This window comes from Orcinus orca, chromosome 3 (assembly GCF_937001465.1).
Source record: "Orcinus orca chromosome 3, mOrcOrc1.1, whole genome shotgun sequence".
NCBI classification, from domain to species: Eukaryota; Metazoa; Chordata; class Mammalia; order Artiodactyla; family Delphinidae; genus Orcinus; species Orcinus orca.
The window spans coordinates 3,126,076-3,145,667 of NC_064561.1; the positions used below are offsets into that span (position 1 = coordinate 3,126,076).

The following is a 19,592-nucleotide window of genomic DNA, read 5'->3' on the forward strand; positions in this document are numbered from 1 at the left end:
CATCTTTTCATGTGCCTCTTGGACATCTGTATGTCTTCTTTGGAGAAATGTTGATTTAGGTCTTCCGCTCATTTTTTTGTTTGGGTTGTTTGGGTTTTTTTATTATTGAGTTATACAAGCTGTTTGTATATTTTAGAAATTAATGGGCCTCATTTTTTTTTTTTTTTTTTTGGGCCTCATTTTTGATAGCGCCTGGGGTGAGCTGCTCCCCTCTCCCCAGCCGTGGTATGCCACCGCTCGTGTATAAGAGTTCTCTGGATCTTTACTCTTCTCCCCATTTTGGGAGGAGTAGAGGCACAGAGAGGGCAAATAACTTGCTCAAGGTCACACGGCTTGCAAGAGGAGGGGCTGGAATTGAATCCAGAGAGCCGTAACCATGACATTCGCTCTGTGCTAGATGACACGACAAAGCCCCGGCCTGTTGTTGCCATGAGCCCTGCTACCTGGGGTTGACTCTGGCTCACCCCGGGGGCAGCTCTGACTTAGCGTTGCTGCCTTGAATTTCAGCATCGCTACTTACAAGCTAGCGCTTGGGCTAGAGCATCCCCTCCGCGAGCCTCAGTTTACTTATCTGCAAAATGGGTATTTACAAAGTCCCCAACTCATTTGGGGTTTTTGGGGGATCAAGTTTATTTGTGTACTTTGCACAGTGCCTGGCACAGTGAGTGATCAATAAATTTTCGCTGTGGTTTTGATGAGACTGGGTGCCCAGACCCAGAAGCTGGGCCTAGGAGAAATGGCATTGTTTTTTGTGGAGAAGGGATGTCCAAGAGAGTGGGGGTGGGGATGGTTTGAGAGAATTCAATGCACAGAGTGAGTTCTCCATGCATGTTTGTCTGTTTGTTTTGGAGGCCCCGCTGGGATTCTCAATGCACGTTTGCATGCAAATTGCATATACAAAATAAACCTAATGAAAGGTAAGAAATGACTTTTCAGTCCTTTTTTAAACTGTCTGATTCTGTCAAGAAGCACTCAAATTGGGTGCTGTTGTGTCTTTAACACATTTTTGCTAAGTTTTTAAGAGTCACCTAATCCAGAACCTTCCACAGGCAACAGTAGCTCTCTAGAATATAATAACATTGTTTATTTTCTTTTGCATCTGTTTTAGGCACCTGATACTTAAAAAAACCCCAAACCTGGTGTTATAATGTTTCCTTTTAAAATACATTTTAATTAATTAATTTATTTTTATTTTTGGCTGTGTTGGGTCTTCATTTCTGTAGGAGGGCTTTCTCTAGTTGCGGCAAAGGGGCGCCCCTCTTCATCGCAGTGCGCGGGCCTCTCACTATCGCGGCCTCTCTTGTTGCGGAGCACAGGCTCCAGACTCACAGGCTTAGTAGTTGTGGCGCACGGGCTTAGTTGCTCCGCGGCATGTGGGATCTTCCCAGACCAGGGCTTGAACCTGTGTCCCCTGCATTGGCAGGCAGATTCTCAACCACTGCACCACCAGGGATTCCCTAAGATACATTTGTTGAAGAAAGTTTAGTACCATCTTCAGCATTATTATGTATTTGGCTTTTTTCTTCAATAAATTTATTTTTGAAAGACACTTAGTAACACGATGGTAAATTAGACCAGTATCAGATGCCCCAATTAGAAGGTAATTGTAAAAGCAATGTAACATGAAAATAAATGTTACTAGGGACTTCCCTGGCGGTCCAGTGGTTGACTCAGCGCTTCCACTGCAGGGGGCACGGGTTCAATCCCTGGTCCTTCCGGGAACTAAGATCCCACGTGCTACACTGCACCGCCAAAAAGAAAAAAGTTACTAAATTCTCTTGAGGGTTTTGGTGATCATTTAAGTGTACTCTAACTTGGAGATTCTGTTGGTGATCTGAGATTTCTACAGTGTTCTTCCTGCAGCAGGGAGGACATTTGGGGATTAACCATGCTCCCAGAGAGAAGAATCAGGGCGCGGTTCTTTCTTAACACTTTCTCAGCCCGTTCCACCTCGCTCATGCGTGAACGGGATTGTCCCCTACCTGGTGGGCTTCTCCATATATATGTACACAACGTGGCCCACGACTCTCATCAAACTACACTCCTGGTCAGATTCTCCCTGGGATTAAACATTAACCCCAATGTTTAACCTGGAAGGGGCTTCATTTTATATAACCTTTAGATCCATCGTCCCATTTTGCAGATGGGGAACCAGAGTCTCAGAGGGGAGGAGTGACTCTGTGATGTCACAGCCAAGTTGATTGCTGAGCTGGGGCTAGGACTTCGACCTCCTGGCACCCAGTCCAGAAAGCAATTGCACACAAAATGGGAAAGTTTTGAATTGATTAGAGACGACACAGATATCCCAACTCGGCCGAGAGCAGGTGTCTTTCTCTTGAGACCCGTGGCGCACACTGAATTGTGGGGTTTGCTCCACAGATGGGTTTGGAGCCACTTCAGTGGTGGTGGGGGATCGATTTCGTGGCTGGAGGTATATCGGTGATCAAAATATACAGGTCCCTGCTCCCTGGTGTAAACAGATAACATAGATAAACAGAATTCCCTCCCATCAAAGGGGTTGTACTGGGTGTGACTGGGATGGGGGGGTGATTTTGGCTGGGGGGTGGTCAGGGCAGCTACTTGGAGAGGTGACCACCAGGCTTGGGTTTCATCACAGCTTTGAGGGGTGTTAGGGGTTGAATTGTATCCCCCAGGCCCAAATTCATATGTTGGAGTCCTAACCCCCAGGGCCTCAGAATGTGACTGTATTTGGAGTTGGGGGTTTTCAAAGAGGTAATCGAGTTAAGTGAGGTCACTAGGGTGAGCTCTAACCCATAAGACTGAGGTCCTTGTAAAAAGGGGACATTTGCACACAGAGATACAGGGACAAGATGGCATCTAAAAGGCAAGGAGAGGGGCTTCCTTGGTGGTGCAGTGGTTAAGAATCTGCCTGCCAGTGCAGGGGACACAGGTTCGAGCCCTGGTCCGGGAAGATCCCACATGCCGTGGAGCAACCAAGCCCGTGTGCAGCAACTACTGAGCCTGCACGTCTGGAGCCCACAAGCCACAACTACTGAAGCCCACACTCCTAGAGCCCGTGCTCCGCAACAAGAGAAGCCACTGCACTGCGAAGCCTGCGCACTGCAGCGAAGAGTAGCCCCCTGCTCACCACAACTAGAGAAAGCCTGCGCCCAGCAACGAGGACCCAACGCAGCCGATAAATAAATAATAAATTCTTTAAAAAATAATGTAAAAGGCAAGGAGAGAGGCCTCAGAAGGAACCAGCCCTGCTGACACCTTGATCTTGGACTACCAGCCTCTGGGACTGGGAGAGAATACATTTCTGTTGTTGCAGGCCCCCAGTCTGTGGGACTTTGTTTCAGCAGCTACAGCAAACACATTCAGAAGGTGAGGGATGGAGGGCCAGGACGAATTCAGGCTCTGGGGACCCCGACATGCCTCCCCCACCCGAACCTTAAGGACTCCCTCCCAGAAGCCCCAGGGGTGGAGCCAGAGGAGGCAAGGTCTCCTCGCCCACAAGGGGAAGGAAGCTGAGTTGACCACATCCACAGCCGTAGGAGGCCTCCTTTTCCTGGTGAGAGGGTCAGCTCTGACCCTTGGACCCACCAGCCATAAAATAATCACCGAGATGAGGTGAGATGAGGTGAGATGAGATGGTGGTGAGACATGGGGGAAGGACTGAGCAGAAGGTTGTGGATTGCGAGATGGCAGGGGCGTTGACCCCGTTTGCTGGTCTAGACTCAGGACCCTCACGGGGTACTGTCCCAGAGGCCACCTGGTCTCCTGAAGCTGGGGGACCCCCTTCCTATGGTTGGCTCAGGGCTAGACCCTGACACCAAGCTTGGAGAACCGGATCTCTGACCCAAGGGACCTCCCAGCTCTTTCCACAAACACATCCCATCCAGCCCCACGCAGAAACTTCTAGAACCATCACAGGACTGACATCAGCCTTCTCATCCTGGAACAAGGCACCACCCTGCCCTCAACTCCCCAGGATCTTTCTGCCGAGGCCTCCCTGACCCAACCCCTCCCATCTCTCTTTCCTGCTTTATTCTTCCATACCTGGTCTCTCCCAATTTATTTATTCTTTAAATTTCTAATTGAAGTATAATTGATTTACAATGTTGTGTTTCTCTTCAATTTATTTATTTACTTGCTTATGCACAACTGATTTTACTTAGCATCTTCCCCACCTCAGAACATCAGCTCCACAGGGGCGGGGCATGGGGAATAATTGGTTATGTTCTCTGCTGGGTCCCCAATGCCTGGCACACATCAGGCACTCAAGAAGTAGTGGTCATTGGGGCTTCCCTGGTGGCGCAGTGGTTAAGAATCCACCTGCTAATGTAGGGGACACGGGTTCGAGCCCTGGTCTGGGAAGATCCCACATACCGCAGAGCAACTAAGCCCGTGCACCATAACTACTGAGGCCGCGTGCCTAGAGTAGTCCCAGCTCGCCGCAACTAGAGACAGCCCGCGTGCAGCAAGGAAGACCCAACGCAGCCAAAAATAAATAAATAAACTATTTAAAAAAAAAGAAGTAGTCACTAGAATGAATGAATGAATTCCCGGACATAACGTCCTTCATGCTTTAGGAAGGACAGAGGGAGCCTCCCACCCCCTGACAAAGTCTCGCCTCTCATGGTATTGGGAGACCCTGGTTCAAACTTCCTGTCTTCAGTCACCCCTGAGAGCCAGGAACCCCTTGGACTGGGAAGCCTGGAGGATTAGGTGCTAATCAGTTGGCATTGCCCAAGAGCCCGATCAGAGTCCCCCTGTCCCCAGCCCCTGGCCTGCCTCAGCCACACCCATGTCACAAGGGTTTTACTCACTGCCTGGCCTGGCCGTACCCCAAGGGAGAGTCCCGGAGAAAGAGGGGGAGGAGGGGGAAGGGAGGGGGGGAGCAGGTGCTCCCAGACCCCCTCACCTCTTTCCCCCAAAACTGACCTAAAGGGAGAAGTAGAAAGGACCCTCTGGCAAGCAGCCAAAGGAATGTGGAGGTGACATGGTGCCGAGGGACATGTCCCCATCTGGGGCAGGGGACCTGGGCGTTGTCTCAATGGTGGCTGACTCATGGAGTGGCCATGGTGAATCATAACCCCTTATTAGCCCCTCTGTCCTGTGCAAAGGGACTGTCATTAGGGCCAGACTTGTGCTGAGGCCAAAGGGCTGAGGGGGCCGGAAAATGACAAGCAGACGTCTGCCCTTCGAGCACCTCGGAAGCTGAGCGGGGCGTGTTTCTTACAGATTCATATACTAGTAATAATAGTAATAACCCTAAAAATGGCCAGAGTTTGAGACCTGGCTGTGTGGGCGTCCCTTCTGAGCACTCCACATGTTATAATGGATCAAACCCCCAAGAACCCGGTGAAGCAGGGCCTTTATCCCCCATTTTACAGATAAAGAAAATGAGTTAAGAGGAGCAAAGTTATTTGCCCACAGTTACAAGTGGTAGAGGCAGGATTCGAAACCAGGCCCTGCTCTACCCCAGCCAGTTCCATGGAAATATTCTCACTTTAAAGTTTTTAGCAGTTACATCAGAAAAGTACAAAGCAAAATGAAGTTTCGTATTAATAATAAATTTTTGTCAATCTGAATGACTGAAATCATAAACCCAAGCTGTTACCATTTCAACGTGCAGTCAATGTCACAGTTATGAACGCAGTATTTCACTTTTTTTCATGCTAAGTCTTGGATATCCAATGTGTATTTCACACGTACAACCCATCTCAATGTGGATGCTCAGTTTTCATCAGAAATCCTCGATCTGTATTTATAGAGTTCAGAAGATTTACAGTAAAAATGTAGATTCACATATGCAACTTGTTCCATATATACTCAAAAGTTGTCTGTTAACTGAATTAAGTATCAATTTTTTTAATTTAAATGAATAGAAATTAAATAAAAGTTAAAATCCAGTTCCTCAGTCACACTTTTTATACTTCAAGCGCTCAGTAACCACATGTGAACTTAATCCTGCTGTTGGGCTGAGCAAGTCTAATCCACAGAACCTGTGGATTACAGAAAACGTTTTCTGAAAAGGGCCAGATAGTAAATATTTTCAGCTTTGCGGGCCAAAGTGTCTCTGTCAAGACTATGCCACTGTGTGACAGCAACTGTAAACAATATGTAAACTAGTGGGAGTGACCATGTGCCAACAAAGTTTTATTTATAAAAACAAGTAAGGGGCCAGAATTGGCCCATAGACTGTAGTTTGTCAGCCACGCACTAAACTCCATGATTATATTTATACATGTTCAGTTGTTCCTTCTACAAGTATTGATTCGTCAGCTACTGCGTACCAGGCACAGTTCCAGGCACTAGGGATACTGCACAGAGTAGGTCTTGTCCTAATGATTGTCCCTATTTTGCAGGTGAATTCTAGCTAGAGACTTTATGGTACTCCACCCCACAACCTTTCCTATCTCTGACTTGTTAAGCACCTGGATCAATGTTGATGTATAGAAGGAGTAAAAGACACTTTTGTAGACTGAAATAATGAATGAATATTTACATTCCCTAGGATGTGTCCCTCTGCCTGGCACAGAATAGACACTCCATAAATGTTTGTTGAATGAATGTACACTGTGATAAATGAACAAAATATATAGTGTCGGGTGACAGTAAGTTTCTATGAAGAAACATAAATCGAGATGGGGATGGAGACTGGTTTTAAAGAAGGTAGTCATGGAGAGCTTCATGGAGGAGGTGAATTCGAGCAGCCATTTAAATGCGAAAGGAGCCAGCCACAGGGAGATCTAGGAAAGGGGACAGGACAGCAAGTGCAGAGGCGCTGAGAGAGGACCGTGCCTGGTGACATGAGTCCAGTGTGGAGGGAGAGAGAGGAAAAGCAGTGGAAGATGGTGCAAAGGTAATGAGGGAGAGGGTTTTTTGAGTCCTAATAAGGAAAGCAGACTATGGGGGCAAGCATGGAAGCCAGGAGGAGGAGAGGGGGGAGAGTGCACTGGTCCAGCCCAGTGAGGATGGGGCTGGACCAGGACAGTAGAAATGGAGCAGGCAAAGAATGAACGTATTTTGAAGGCAGAGCTATCACAACTTGCTGATGGATTGTAATAAACATGTGCAAAGCCCACTGGAAGATAAACAGAAGCACAAGAGTGTGGGAGCTGAGGGAAGGAGGAGGGTGACAGATACACAGGAAGTAGTGAGAGCCAAAAAATAATGCCACGGAATTCAGAACAGTGGTTACCTCCATGGGGGGAGGGGTAACTCCTGAAAAGGGATTTCTGGAGTTCCGGAATATTCTTTCTTTTTTTTTTTGGACGTGCCATGTGGTATGCGGGATCTTAGTTCCCCAACCAGGGGTCGAACCTGTGCCCCCTGCAGTGGAAGCCCAGAGTCTTAACCACTGGACTGCCAGGGAAGTCCAAAAATTATATATATTTTTAATAAAAAAAATTTACACAGTGTCTTGGTGCAAACCAATGCTAATAGCATGCCATCAGATTAGAGTATAAGAGATTCAGTTATGAGCATTTGACAGCCAAAAAGTAAGGGGGAAGGAAAGCAATGATATGTGAATAGGCGAGGACCATTTTGGCAAATTCAGAACTGGCCAGACATTCTTGAGCATCCACCATGCCCTGAGTAGTGTCAAGGGAGATGAACAGACCTGCCTTCAACCTTCAAGGGACTCAGTCTAGTTTTGAAAAGACAATACAGACAGGCAGGACCAATCAACAGATACCTAAGGAGAGTGTGTTAAGTGCTAATCTCTATAATCTACATTCAAATGTGAAGTTTGGGGCAGGGGGAGACAGCTCTGTGGACAGGATTAATCAAGGAAAGTAAATAGTTTTTTTGTTTGTTTGTTTTGTTTGTTCAGTGCAAGGGTCAGAAACTCCAGCTCAAAAATTTTAAACCAAAAAGGGAAGTCACTGGCTCACATCACTGCCATGTTTCTGAAGCCAAGGAGTGGATTTCAGGTATGGCTGAGTCCAGGACTTCAGACCATGTTGTCAGGGATTGATTGCTCTCTGTCTGCTCTGCTGTATTCTGGGTGGGCTTCATTCTCAGATAGCTTCTCCCATCATGGGGTAATGATGGCCAACAGCCCCAAATCTACACTCCTACAGCTCAGCACCCCGAGAGTGCTATAGAGTGGAAAGGGGAGTTCTGGAGTGAAGTGACTTCCCAGGGTCTAATGTAATATCTGTAGTATCTGTGAGGTGTGGAGGTAGAGTTCACACACACGTCCGTCTGTCTCCAAACCCTGAGTTCTTCTTAGCCACTGAATCATACTACCTCCTATAGAACTGTCCCCAAGCTGCAGAGGAAATGGTTAGCATTTTCTCAATTTTAAGAGTTTTCTCATTTGAATTTTTTTCAGTCTTTTCTGACTTTTAACTACCCCTTGTCTGAGCTAGAATCTAGTACAGTATGCAATCTCCAGTCAGTAAAGATTCAGGAAGCAGTTTCTATGTGCCCTAAACTAAATGCTGGGATTTTATAGATAGGAATCTTGTATGTTTAAGGGTGTGAGACTGAATATCATAATTTCATGGTGTTTCACGTAGAACCCAGTGGCTTTTGAACACCTTACCACTTGAGTACATCTGAAACCCACAGAGGGAAGTTATTTGCCCTGGGCAAAAAGATAAGAGCTAATATAGATCTGGGCTACAGTTCCTTCAGGCTCCATGAAGAAATGTAAATGTTCCCAAGAAAAATAATATATTCACCCAAAATCAGTCATTCACATTTTACCTAGGTCTAGTTATATCTAAGTAACATCTGAGAGGGGGTGATTTTTGCCCTGGGGAAAAATGCTAAGAACTAATCTTTGAGTTATAATGCCTTAAGGCTCCATAAGAAAATGTAAATGCTCCCAAGCAAAGGAATATATGTGCCTGATATCAGTCATTCACACTGCAGTTGGAATTAGCTCAAAGTTCTTCGAGCACATTTTCCCTGAGGTAACCTCAGAGATGGAAAGGAAGAGGGATCTGTGAGAAAAGCACAGGTATAGGGAGACTGCCTCCTGGCAGGACTTGGCTGGCAATTACTGATATGGTAGTGTTCACATCAGAATAAAGCAATAATGATGAGAGGGAGGCATCACCTTATTTAAGGAACGTTACAGGCAAGGCAGTGGGAATGCTGGACTTTGGGGACCCAGGTGGATCAATTTACTTTTGTAGAGGGGGCAGCTCCTAAACACTAACTCTAATACAAGGTGAGCTTGTATTAGAAAACTTGGAAAACTATGGAAAAGGTATGTTTTGCATTTTATTTGTTTTTTGTTTTTTTTTTTTTGCGGTACGCGGGCCTCTCACTGTGGTGGCCTCTCCCGTTGCGGAGCACAGGCTCCGGACGTGCAGGCTCAGCGGCTGTGGCTCACGGGCCCAGCCTCTCCGCAGCATGTGGGATCTTCCCAGACCAGGGCACCAACCCGTGTCCCCTGCATCGGCAGGTGGACTCTCAACCACTGCACCACCAGGGAAGCCCCTATTTCTTTTTTTTTTAAAGTTAAATTGTATTTCTTTGTTTGGAATATGTACATCGGGCACATGGCTGAGAATTCCAAAATAAATGATTATGCGGGGAAAAGCCCTCCTTCTTCTCTATCCCACCTCCCAGCCCCCAGCCCTGAAGGTTACCACCGTTACCAGATTCTTGTGTCTCATTCCAGAGATATTCTATAAATATATAAGAAACATGTATACACATTCATTTTTCCTTTTGTCACACAGAGACAGTATCTTGTGTTGTGCACCTTAATTTTTACTTAACCAGTGCATTTTCAGTGGGAAAGATATTATCTTCAAGGGGGTTGTGAAAACTAGTTCTTAGGGGGTGAAAAAAAATCTTACTCTTTGACTGTATAAAGCACAGATATACATATGGTACATGAGCATGTATATAGAATACATGTGGATTTACAGTTTCATGGGGGAGCAGTTAGGAAAATGTCTTCAAAGACTCCTTGTGGGAGGGCCAGAATAAAAAAAATGTTGAGAAACACTGAAATAACCATATATTTTCAATATTGTCCCATATCAGTACATAAAGAGAACCCTCATTCTATTTCACAGCTACATAATATTCCATTGTGTTAACACATCAGACTCTATTAATCAATCCCCTATTGACAGATATTTTGGTTGTTTCTAATGTTTTCCTAAACGCATTATGTACATGGTTGTGCATTATGTATTTAGTATGCTTTTTATTGAGGTAGAACTAATTTACAGTAATGATGCACAGGTCTTAGGTGTGTTCAATTGGCTGAGTTTTGACAATTCTAGACAATCATGTAACCACCATTAAAAATAAGATATGGAATATTTTCTCCACCCTAGAAAGTTCCTTCATGCCCCTGTCCACTCACTTGCCCATTCTACTTCAGGCAACCACTTTCCATCACCAAGAATTACTTTTGCCTCTTCTCTGGGTGTCGTATAAATGGGATCCTACAGTATTCTTTTGTGTCTGGCTTCTTTTATCACAATACATTTGAGGTTCATCCATGTTGTTGAATGTATCAGTAATTTATTCCTTTTTATGGCTGAGTACTATTGTGTTGTATGGATATACCAGTTTGTTTATCCACTCCCCTATTGTTGGGTATTTGAGTTGTTTACAGTTCAGGACAATTATGAATCAGGCTGCTGTGAACATTCATGTACAAGTCCTTCTGTGAACATATATTTATATTTCTCTTAGGTAAATACCCAGGAATAAAATTGCTAAGTCATATGGTAAATGCATGTTTAACTTTATAAGAGATTTCCCAATTGTCCAAAGTTTCCCCAAGTGGTTGGACCCTTTTGGTTCCCACAAACAGTGGGTGAGAGTTCCAGTTGCCCCAGATTTTCCGCCAACAACTGATGTTGTCTTTTGTATTGCAGTCAGTCTAGTGGGTATCTTTAAACGTTTTCATATATCAGAAATGGTTCAGTATCAATCAAGTGCAACTTAAAAACAAACCTATACCTACGCAATTATGTTTAAGAAATGCTACAAACTCTGTCCCTTCCAAGGGTGTTACAGAGTGTTGTAAAGGCTCTGACAAGTTCCGCAAATCTGTTTATTAACACAGTATTCCTCAATCAACACAGCATCCTCTTGTGTTATGTTTCATACTTTTTAAATAATTAATTAATATTTGGCTGCATTGGGTCTTCATTGCTGCGCGCGGGCTTTCTCTAGTTGTGGCGAGCAGGGACTGCTCTTCATTGCGGTGCGCGGGCTTCTCATTGCGGTGGCTTCTCTTCTTGTGGAGCACGGGCTCTAGGCGTGTGGGCTTTAGTAGGTGTGGTGCAGGCTCAGTAGGTGTGGCGCATGGGCTTAGTTGCTCCACGACATGTGGGATCTTCCTGGACCAGGGCTCGAACCCGTGTCCCCTGCATTGGCAGGCGGATTCTTAACCACTGCGCCACCAGGGAAGTCCCATGTTTCATGCTTAAACACATTGGTGGAATCTATTGTGGGAATTTTACTTTAGATTCCAACTTAGCATCGCTTTGAAGCATGTGGTCATGTCCAGTAAATTAGGTCATATGATTCCAAGGGCATCAGAAAGTCCTCTTGTCCCTCAAATGCTTATCTTTATCCTACCTTTTCAGACGTCTCTTCATTAGGACATATAAAAGCCTTCCAAAGCCCACGATTATAAAATTACAAAAAAGTACAAATATCCTGGGGAGGTGGACTATGGGGTCTAAATCTACGTGAAGGTGTAAATGAGTAATACCAGATCCATGATTCTGGCAGGTTTTGATAAGAAGAGGAGGAAGTTCTATGTCAAGGGCACCGGGGCTCCTCAGAGTTATAAATGGGAGTGGGGGGGAGGCAGAGACAAGCCCAGAAGTCAAACTTCACCTACTTTCTCCACCTGCTGACACTGCCCTGGAAAGGAGCCTCCACAGCAAAGGCTGAATAAATATTATGACTAGGAAAGCCAAACCAAACCAAACAAACCCCTTAAAAAATCCAACACACACACACACACAAATCCAACACAGAGTGGTTAAAAAGGAAATAGATGCAGAGGTCAAGAGTGAGATAATGTCCCCCATCCAGAGGGGGGCAGTTACCGTAATGCAGGGATTCTCCCGCCAGGCACTGCTGACATCCGGGCCAGGCTTTCTCTGTGTGGGGCCGTTCCAGGCATTGTGAGGTGTGGAGCAGCATTCCTGACCCTCACTCATTCCACGCCTGGAGCACCCCCAGTTGTGACAACCACAGATGTTACCGTCAGATAAGAGAACCACTCTGGCGCAGCACATAATAGGTCGTCCTTAAATTTTTGATGCATGAATAAATAATGGCTGGTCCAGGGAGAAATGTACGCCAGGATGTGAATTTCTTGAGAGCAAGGAGGGTGTCTGAGTTACTGTGTAAACCTAGCACCTACCGTCGTGCCCGGCACACAGAAGGTTCGTCATCCATTCACTAATCTCCAACAGCTTCCTGCTGTATTTAGTATAAACCAAACTCCTTGCCACAGACTGCAAGGCCCTGCACGACCTGCCCCGTCCCCTCCCTGCCCTCCCCTCCTCCCTCTCTCACTCTGCTCCATCCACGTGGGCCTCCTGGCTGTTCCTCCAACACGCCAGGCCCCATCCTGCCCCAGGACCTTTGCACATGCTGTTCCTTGGCCTGAAACACCCTTCCACTAGATCTCCCAGTGGCTGGCTCTTTCTCATCATTCAGGACTCTACTTAAATGTCACCTTTTTTTTTATTTTTTGGCCATGCCACATGGCATGTGAGATCTTAGTTCCCCGACCAGGGATTGAACCCGCGTCCCCGCATTGGAAATGTGGAGTCTTAACAGATGGACCACCAGCAAAGTCCCTAAATGTCACCTCTAAAAAGAAGCCTTTGCCAGCCCTCTGTTGCCCTTTACATGATGACGTTTAGTTTCTTGGTAGCATTTGTCCATTTGTCAGTTTTCTGGTGTGTTTATGCATTTATGCTCTAGCTCATCCACTGCCTTATCCCCAGGGCCTTAAATAGTGCTTGGCACACAGGAGGTGCCCAATGAGTAAGAGTTGACTTGAGCACCTCCTGTGTGCCGGGCACTTCCTAGACACTGGGGACCCAGCTGAGAACAAAAGAGCCTCTATCTTAGCCCCGAAGTCACTCACATGAAGAGGCAGGGGAGGAATGAGGGAAGAATACAGGCAAGTAAACAAGAAAATTTCAAATAGTGAGGATTTCAGTGAAACCAGTGATGTGATAAAGAGGTACAAGGTGAGGGCTCCTCTCTGGTGAGGGGTCAGAGACGGCCTCTCAGCTGTCTGGGCTGAGATCCACAGATAGAAAACATTCCCAAATATGTGAACGCAGTGATAGATTCGGGGTGGAGGGGATAGGAGTTCCAGGCAGAGGGAACAGCTAGTGCAAAGGCCCTGAGGAGGGAATAAGTTTGGCTCAATGAATATTTATTGAGAATAAATGAATGATAGAAGATTCTAGAAGGAATCGATTGTTCTGGTTTGGCCGTGGAGAGCTTGCTTGCGGGCAGGGGGTTGGGGGTTGCCAGCTCCAATGAGGGAAGGGGGCTCCTGGCAGAGGGAAGGGCTCTAGCGGAGGCCTGGGCAGTTCTTCTTGGTTCTGTTCTGAGAGTGGACAGGACCCAGCCAGGGGCCCTGGGCTTTCCTGGAGCCGACATCCAGGGATTATGACGAGAAACAGTCCCTGAAAGTAGGGGAGAGGTCATGTCAGAGCCGCGGCTCCCCAGACTTTGGCCTTTGCCCACTGCCGGCTGGAAAAGCACGAAACATCTGAGATAACGGTCTTCCCTCCCCTCCCCCTAGCCTGCCCCTGTGTCACTGGCCCTTAACCCTGTCTGTCTTGCCTGTTCCCCAATCAGCACCTGGGGGTGGGCTAGGAGCTCCCCAGGACTATTTCAGCATCTTTTAGGGGTGGTGACAGAGCCACAGAGAAGAGCCGGCTGAGCCTGGGAGCCCTGGTGGTGGGGTGAGCCCCCAGCTCGCAGCAGACGCAGAAGTGGCTGGAGAAAGAGCTGGCCAGGCTCATGAATGGGGAATTAGCAGTTGGAAAGGTGAGCCCTGCACTGGTCTCCAGGTGAGGGAGGGTTTATGCCGGGAACCTTCCGCAAGCTCCCAGGGTTGGCAGGAACCTCACATCCCATTTTACAGATGAGAAGACTGAGGCCCAGAGGGAGAATGCAACGACCAAAATTGTGTCTCCATTCTGGGGCTGCTCCTGGTCTTTCTTCCTGGTCCCCCTGCCTTCCAGAAGGGGGGAATTTGGGCAGCATGGGAGTGCAGGAGAGGGCTAGTTCCATTGGCTGATCATCCCCACGGGGGCATCTGTCTACCACTTTTTAAAGAAATTGGCTGTCAGGCCCCGGGAGTCTCTGGGTTGGCCCCAAAACACAGATTTGGAGACAGAAGTCCAGCAAGCAGGAGCAGCAGGCCCAACCTTGGGGCTGGAGCCGGGATAGAACTGGAGCAGGATGGACCTCAGGGTGGTGTGCAGATGGGTGGTGGGGAGGAGAAGGGCTGCGTGACCCTCACAAATGTCCCCTCCTTGCCCCAGATGGCTTCCTCCACCAGTCTCACGTGCCCTACCGACAGCCTGGAACTCTTGGATCTCCTGTTTGACCGGCAGGACGGCATCCTGAGACACATAGAGCTGGGCGAGGACTGGGGCCACGTTGAGGACCAGGTGATAACCCGCTGCATTTACCCCAGGGCCAGAGCCAGGACCCCACTCAGCTCTGTGCGTTTATTGCTCATGTGTGAGATTTTAGCAAAGCACGTTATTGTATGGAACCTCTCAGCGACCTAAGGGGCAGATGCCGTCACCTCCTTCTTATAGGTGGGGAAAAGCGAGGCCCAGAGAGGGGTGGTGACTTGTCCTGGGTCACACACACAGCAGTTTGGAGTTGGGTCCAGACTTAAACTTGGGGCCTGAGCCTCGACACGGTTGGATGTTGTTCCCGTGCTACATGACTGTGTTCAGGCTCCAACAACACTGGGGGCAAGGAGCGTTAGCTCTTTCCATCTTACAGAAAGGACACGTGAGGCCCAGAGAGGGTCAGTGGCTTGCCCAGAGACACACAGCTATCCAAACCGAAACATAGGCCTCCTAATTCCCACCGTCCCTCTCCGTCCCAACAGGTCCTGCCAGGCCCGAACTCTGATGATTTCCTCAACTCCATCCTGGGTTCTGGCGAATCAGTGCCCAGCTCCCCGACCTGGTCTCCTGCGGCCAGTGACAGTGGCATCTCAGAAGATCTGCCCTCCGACCCCCAGGACACCCCTCCACACAGTGGGGTGGCTGCCACCCCGGTCAGCTGCCATAGCACAGAGTCTGGCAAGGGGCCCTGCCCCTCCTACCATACTGGCCCTGCCTGCCCCACCAGGAACCTTGGGCCAGTGGCCCAAGGGCTTGAGGCTTCCGTTGCCATAGACCTGGGTGAGTCCTGTGTCTTTGCTAACTACCCTCACCTTCTCCCAGGCACTGTACACGCAAACCCATTTTCGGTACGCAGGCCTCTCACTGTTGTGGCCTCTCCCGCTGCGGAGCACAGGCTCCGGACGTGCAGGCTCAGCGGCCATGGGTCACGGGCCCAGCCGCTCCGCGGCATGTGGGATCTTCCCGGACCGGGGCACGAACCCGTGTCCCCTGCATCGTCAGGTGGACTCTCAACCACTGCGTCACCAGGGAAGCCCATGCAAACCCACCTTTTGAGATGGGTATTGGGATGCTGTCTGTCATGGGCCCGTTTTTCAGGTGGTTAAGAAATGAGTCAGAGCCGCAAAGGTGGGATGCGCCCCTGGCAGGCTGGTTCCTGCCGCAAGCATCATGCTGGCAACCTCATTTTTGTACCTTCCGTGCCTGGATCACAGTAGACGCTCAATGAAAGTGTGTGAGGTCACGGGATCCCAGGCCTTGGGGTGTTCCCCCTGGACCTGGAGAAAGGCCTGATGCAGAAGCCACCGCCAACAGGGTATCCTTTGTCTCTTGAGCATTGCGATGGTATGGGAACGCTTATTAGTCCCTTTGGAGACTTGACAAAACTAAGGCTCAGAGAGGTTTAGTCCCTTGCCCAAGGTCACACAGCTCCACCTAGTCGAGATTAGAGCAAAGGGCTATTTGACTCTGAAGTCTGTGCTCTCCAGAGCAGCTCACCTACAGTTTGCCAGGTACCTGGTGGGAGGCAACCACAGGTGAATCAGACCTGGTCCTTTCCCCAAGGGAGAGATAAGGCCAGGCCAGCTGCAGATCCAGCCTATAATCCTGGGCAATAACAGCTGCTCCCTCCCGGGTTGACAGTGGGTCCCTGACAATGTCCTGATGAATCTGGGTTCCCATCTTATGGTGGAGGGGAGACTGGGGCGCCAGGTCTTGGGGCCCCAAGCTGTGCTACAAATCCCTAGCACATTGGGGTCAATGCTGGGAGCTTTGCTGGAGGAGGGAAGTAGAAGCTGGGAGCTCAGGGGGCCCCCGCCTGACTCCCTCCCTGTCTCTTTCCCCATCTGCCCTGTCAGAAATGTGGAGCCCAGGCCTGTACGCCGGGGAGCAGGCTGAGCTGGCCAACTCACCCCCACACTGCAACCTCACAGTGAAAGACCTCCTCCTCTCTGGCAGTGGCGGGGACTTGGTGAGCAGTCCCCACCCGACCCCTGGAACATCAGAGGTGGGAGGGCACTGGAGTTCATGGGGGGCCCCAATACCCCCATTTTGGAGACTGGAAGACAGTCACAGACAGGGGCTGATAGTAGTCCAAGGTAAGTCCAAGTCACTTACTCTGACTTACACCCAGAGTAAGTCAGTGGGTCCCAGTCCTGAGTTCTCTGTCTCCTAGGCTGGGATACTTTCTACTATAGTAGTAGTATTAAAAAAAAAAAGGGCTAAAACTTACCAAGCATCTACTATAGGCCAGGCACTCTTCTAAATGCTCTTAATGTATCATCTTTTAATTCACAGCAACCCTGAAAACTGGGGCTCTTATCTTAATTCTACGTTTGAGGAAATGGGCACAGAGAGGTCCAGTAATTTGACCTAAGTCACACAGCTGCTGCAGGCTTAATCCCTGGGCTGGCCCATTGGGCCTACTGTGCCCATTGCACGCTGACTGAGGGCTGTCTACCTTGCCCTGGGGTTCGACTACAGGTAAACCAGACCTGAGAACCCAATCAGTACCTCCATTTCTCAGATGAGAAAGCCAGTGCCCAGAGAGGTTAAGCCACAAACCCAAAGTCACACAGCAAGAAAGTGGCCGAGTCAGAATTTGAACTCTAATTTGCCTGATGCCCAAAGTTGTCCTGACAACCTCTAAGAAAGAGCAGAACACCCCTCTTGACTTGAGAGATGCACGGTGAGCACCAGCTGTGTGCTCAGCCTCTGGGGACCTCATGGTCAAAAGGGGACAACTGACTGCTCATGGAAGTGTACCCATAAGGGAGAGAGGCTGGAGGGGCATTGCAGGTCCAGGAAGGCTTCCTGGAGGAGGCAGAACTTCAGCAGGTCTTTAAAGATAGGAAAGGTGAATGACTGCTCTGGAAATACTAACTGGCTTTTGTAAATGTGTCAAGTTTAATACTGTTGTTCTGTGTGTGAACAACGTTGGGAAGTGGAAGACCTTATCCCCATTTGGCAGATGAACATACTGAGGCTTGGATCCTGGAGAGAAAATGGTTGGGCTGATCCATGGCCTGGAATTCTAGGGAGTGGAATTTGATCCAGTGAATGTCAGGCTGCCCCAATCTCCACCTTTATTCCTGAGCCTCCCATTCCATGGTGTGACATTCCTAAGACTTGGCTCTCTGATGACCCGATTCTTTCATTTTCAATGTTTCTATTTCATAATTTAAATTTAATTTAAAAAATTTTGAATAGGCAAATGTATTCACATAGTCCAAGTTCCAAAGGTACAAACAAGTAGACAGGGAGAAACACCCCTCACCCCCATTTCCTGGAGGCTCACTTAACCTGTGCCTTGTGTGTTGGATTTTCCCTTTGCTGTTGCAGAATGCACTGCAAGGAATGTTCAGAGCCCAGAGAAGTGCCTGGCATGTAGTAGGTGCTAAATACATAGCTGTCTAATGACTACTTGTGAAACAAATGAAAAACTTGTATCTAAAGAGCAATTCCTGGAAGTGGAATTGCTGGGTCAGAGGGCTGTGTGCCCTCTGGAGCCCTAGTGCCAGTGGGGACTTTACAGCAGATGGAACGATTGTTTCTCAGACCTGATGCCTCTTTCATTTCCCAGAGGCGGTCACTCTCCCTTCCCTCAAAGCAATTCTGCTGGTTTCTCCACAGCAACATAACCTGGCAGCCCCCAACCTGTTGCGCCTTGGGACCGGGCACAGCCAGGAGCTGGTGCTGACAGAGGACGAGAAGAAGCTGTTGGCCAAAGAAGGCATCACCCTGCCCACCCAGCTTCCCCTCACCAAGGTGAGTCAGTGGGACCCCTGGCTCTGGAGCTCGCCCCCTTTCCTGCAGCTACTTGCCCATGAGTCTCACCTTTGGGTCTCCCACACTAGAATGTTAGGACGTGTCTGTCACCAGAGCCAGAAAAATCATCCTCAAAGCCACCGCAGTGGGGGCTTTCTAGCTGGCCGCAGTCTCCACCCAGCCTGTTCACTCAATATCAGTATCTGAGTTTGCTTTTCCAATTGGAAGACCTCTCTTAGTCTTGATAACTGGCCTCGGGAAAGGCGCTGTTCCCACAGATGGTCAGAAGATGGCGGGATTGCACCAGTGCACAAAATCCAGTTGCCAGTACGGGACTGGGTTTGGGAGTTGGGAAGACCTTCAGGACCCAGGACCCCCCTAGAGATTCTGCAAGAATTTCGGGGCAGAAAATCTGGTCTTCAAGTCATCATGGGTCTGCCCTCAAGTCCCTGAGTCTGGGATGGCTCCCTTGGGAGGATAATGGGGTGAAGTTGTGGGGTCTGGACAAGAGAGCGGACCCTCCAGCCTGCCTCAGTCTGCTCCCCATGTCACTCTGCAGTATGAGGAGCGAGTGCTGAAGAAAATCCGCCGGAAAATTCGGAACAAACAGTCAGCCCAAGAAAGCCGGAAAAAGAAGAAGGAATATATTGATGGCCTGGAAACTCGGTAAGGCTGGGGTCCCGGGACACCACACTTAAGGGGGAAACTGAGGCCTGAGAGAGGGAGCTAAGGTCACAGTTTTCAGGATCTGACAAAATTACAGTTGTTTCCTTCTCTGGGAGAGACGATTTTTCACGTGAATTGCGAGGATGGAAAAATGCCTAGTAAGGTGGTACAGGGCTCAGGTTCGAGGCCCCTTAATCCCCTAGAAGATGTTATGCTAAGAAGGGAGAAGGTATCATCCATCTTGTCCTGGCTCTTTGCCTGAAGATGGGACATTTACTTCCCTTGCTGAGCATCACTGATCCTCAGAGCTGTCATGGCTTCCTTCGGTGGGGGAGAAGAAAGGCAGAATTTCCTCAACTTAAGAACTGTGCACCCGGGACTTCCCTGTTGGCGCAGTGGTTAAGAATCCACCTGCCAATGCAGGAGACACAGGTTCAAGCCCTGGACTGGGAAGATCCCATATGCCACGGAGCAGCTAAGCCTGTGCACCACAACTACTGAGCCTGCGCTCTAGAGCTCGTGAGCCACAACTATGGAGCCCATGGGCCACAACTACTGAAGCCC

General features: G+C 48.6%; 1 protein-coding gene across 6 annotated transcripts in view; it reads left to right on the forward strand.

Moving 5' to 3' along the window:
- CREB3L3 (cAMP responsive element binding protein 3 like 3) overlaps window positions 1–19,592 on the forward strand; it is a 40,603-nt gene that overhangs the window by 15,242 nt on the left and 5,769 nt on the right. For 2 of the 6 annotated variants that reach the window (XM_049708397.1, XM_049708396.1), the window contains exons 3-7: window positions 13,854–14,624; window positions 15,080–15,377; window positions 16,454–16,566; window positions 18,228–18,362; window positions 18,922–19,028. In XM_049708397.1, the coding sequence (XP_049564354.1) occupies window positions 14,436–14,624; window positions 15,080–15,377; window positions 16,454–16,566; window positions 18,228–18,362; window positions 18,922–19,028 (842 nt within the window). In that variant the 5' untranslated portion in view covers window positions 13,854–14,435. Of the gene's footprint in view, window positions 1–159; window positions 14,625–15,079; window positions 15,378–16,453; window positions 16,567–18,227; window positions 18,363–18,921; window positions 19,029–19,592 lie in introns of those variants that run through there. The other 4 variants (XM_033400761.2, XM_033400760.2, XM_033400757.2 and 1 more) reach the window with 3 other exon arrangements.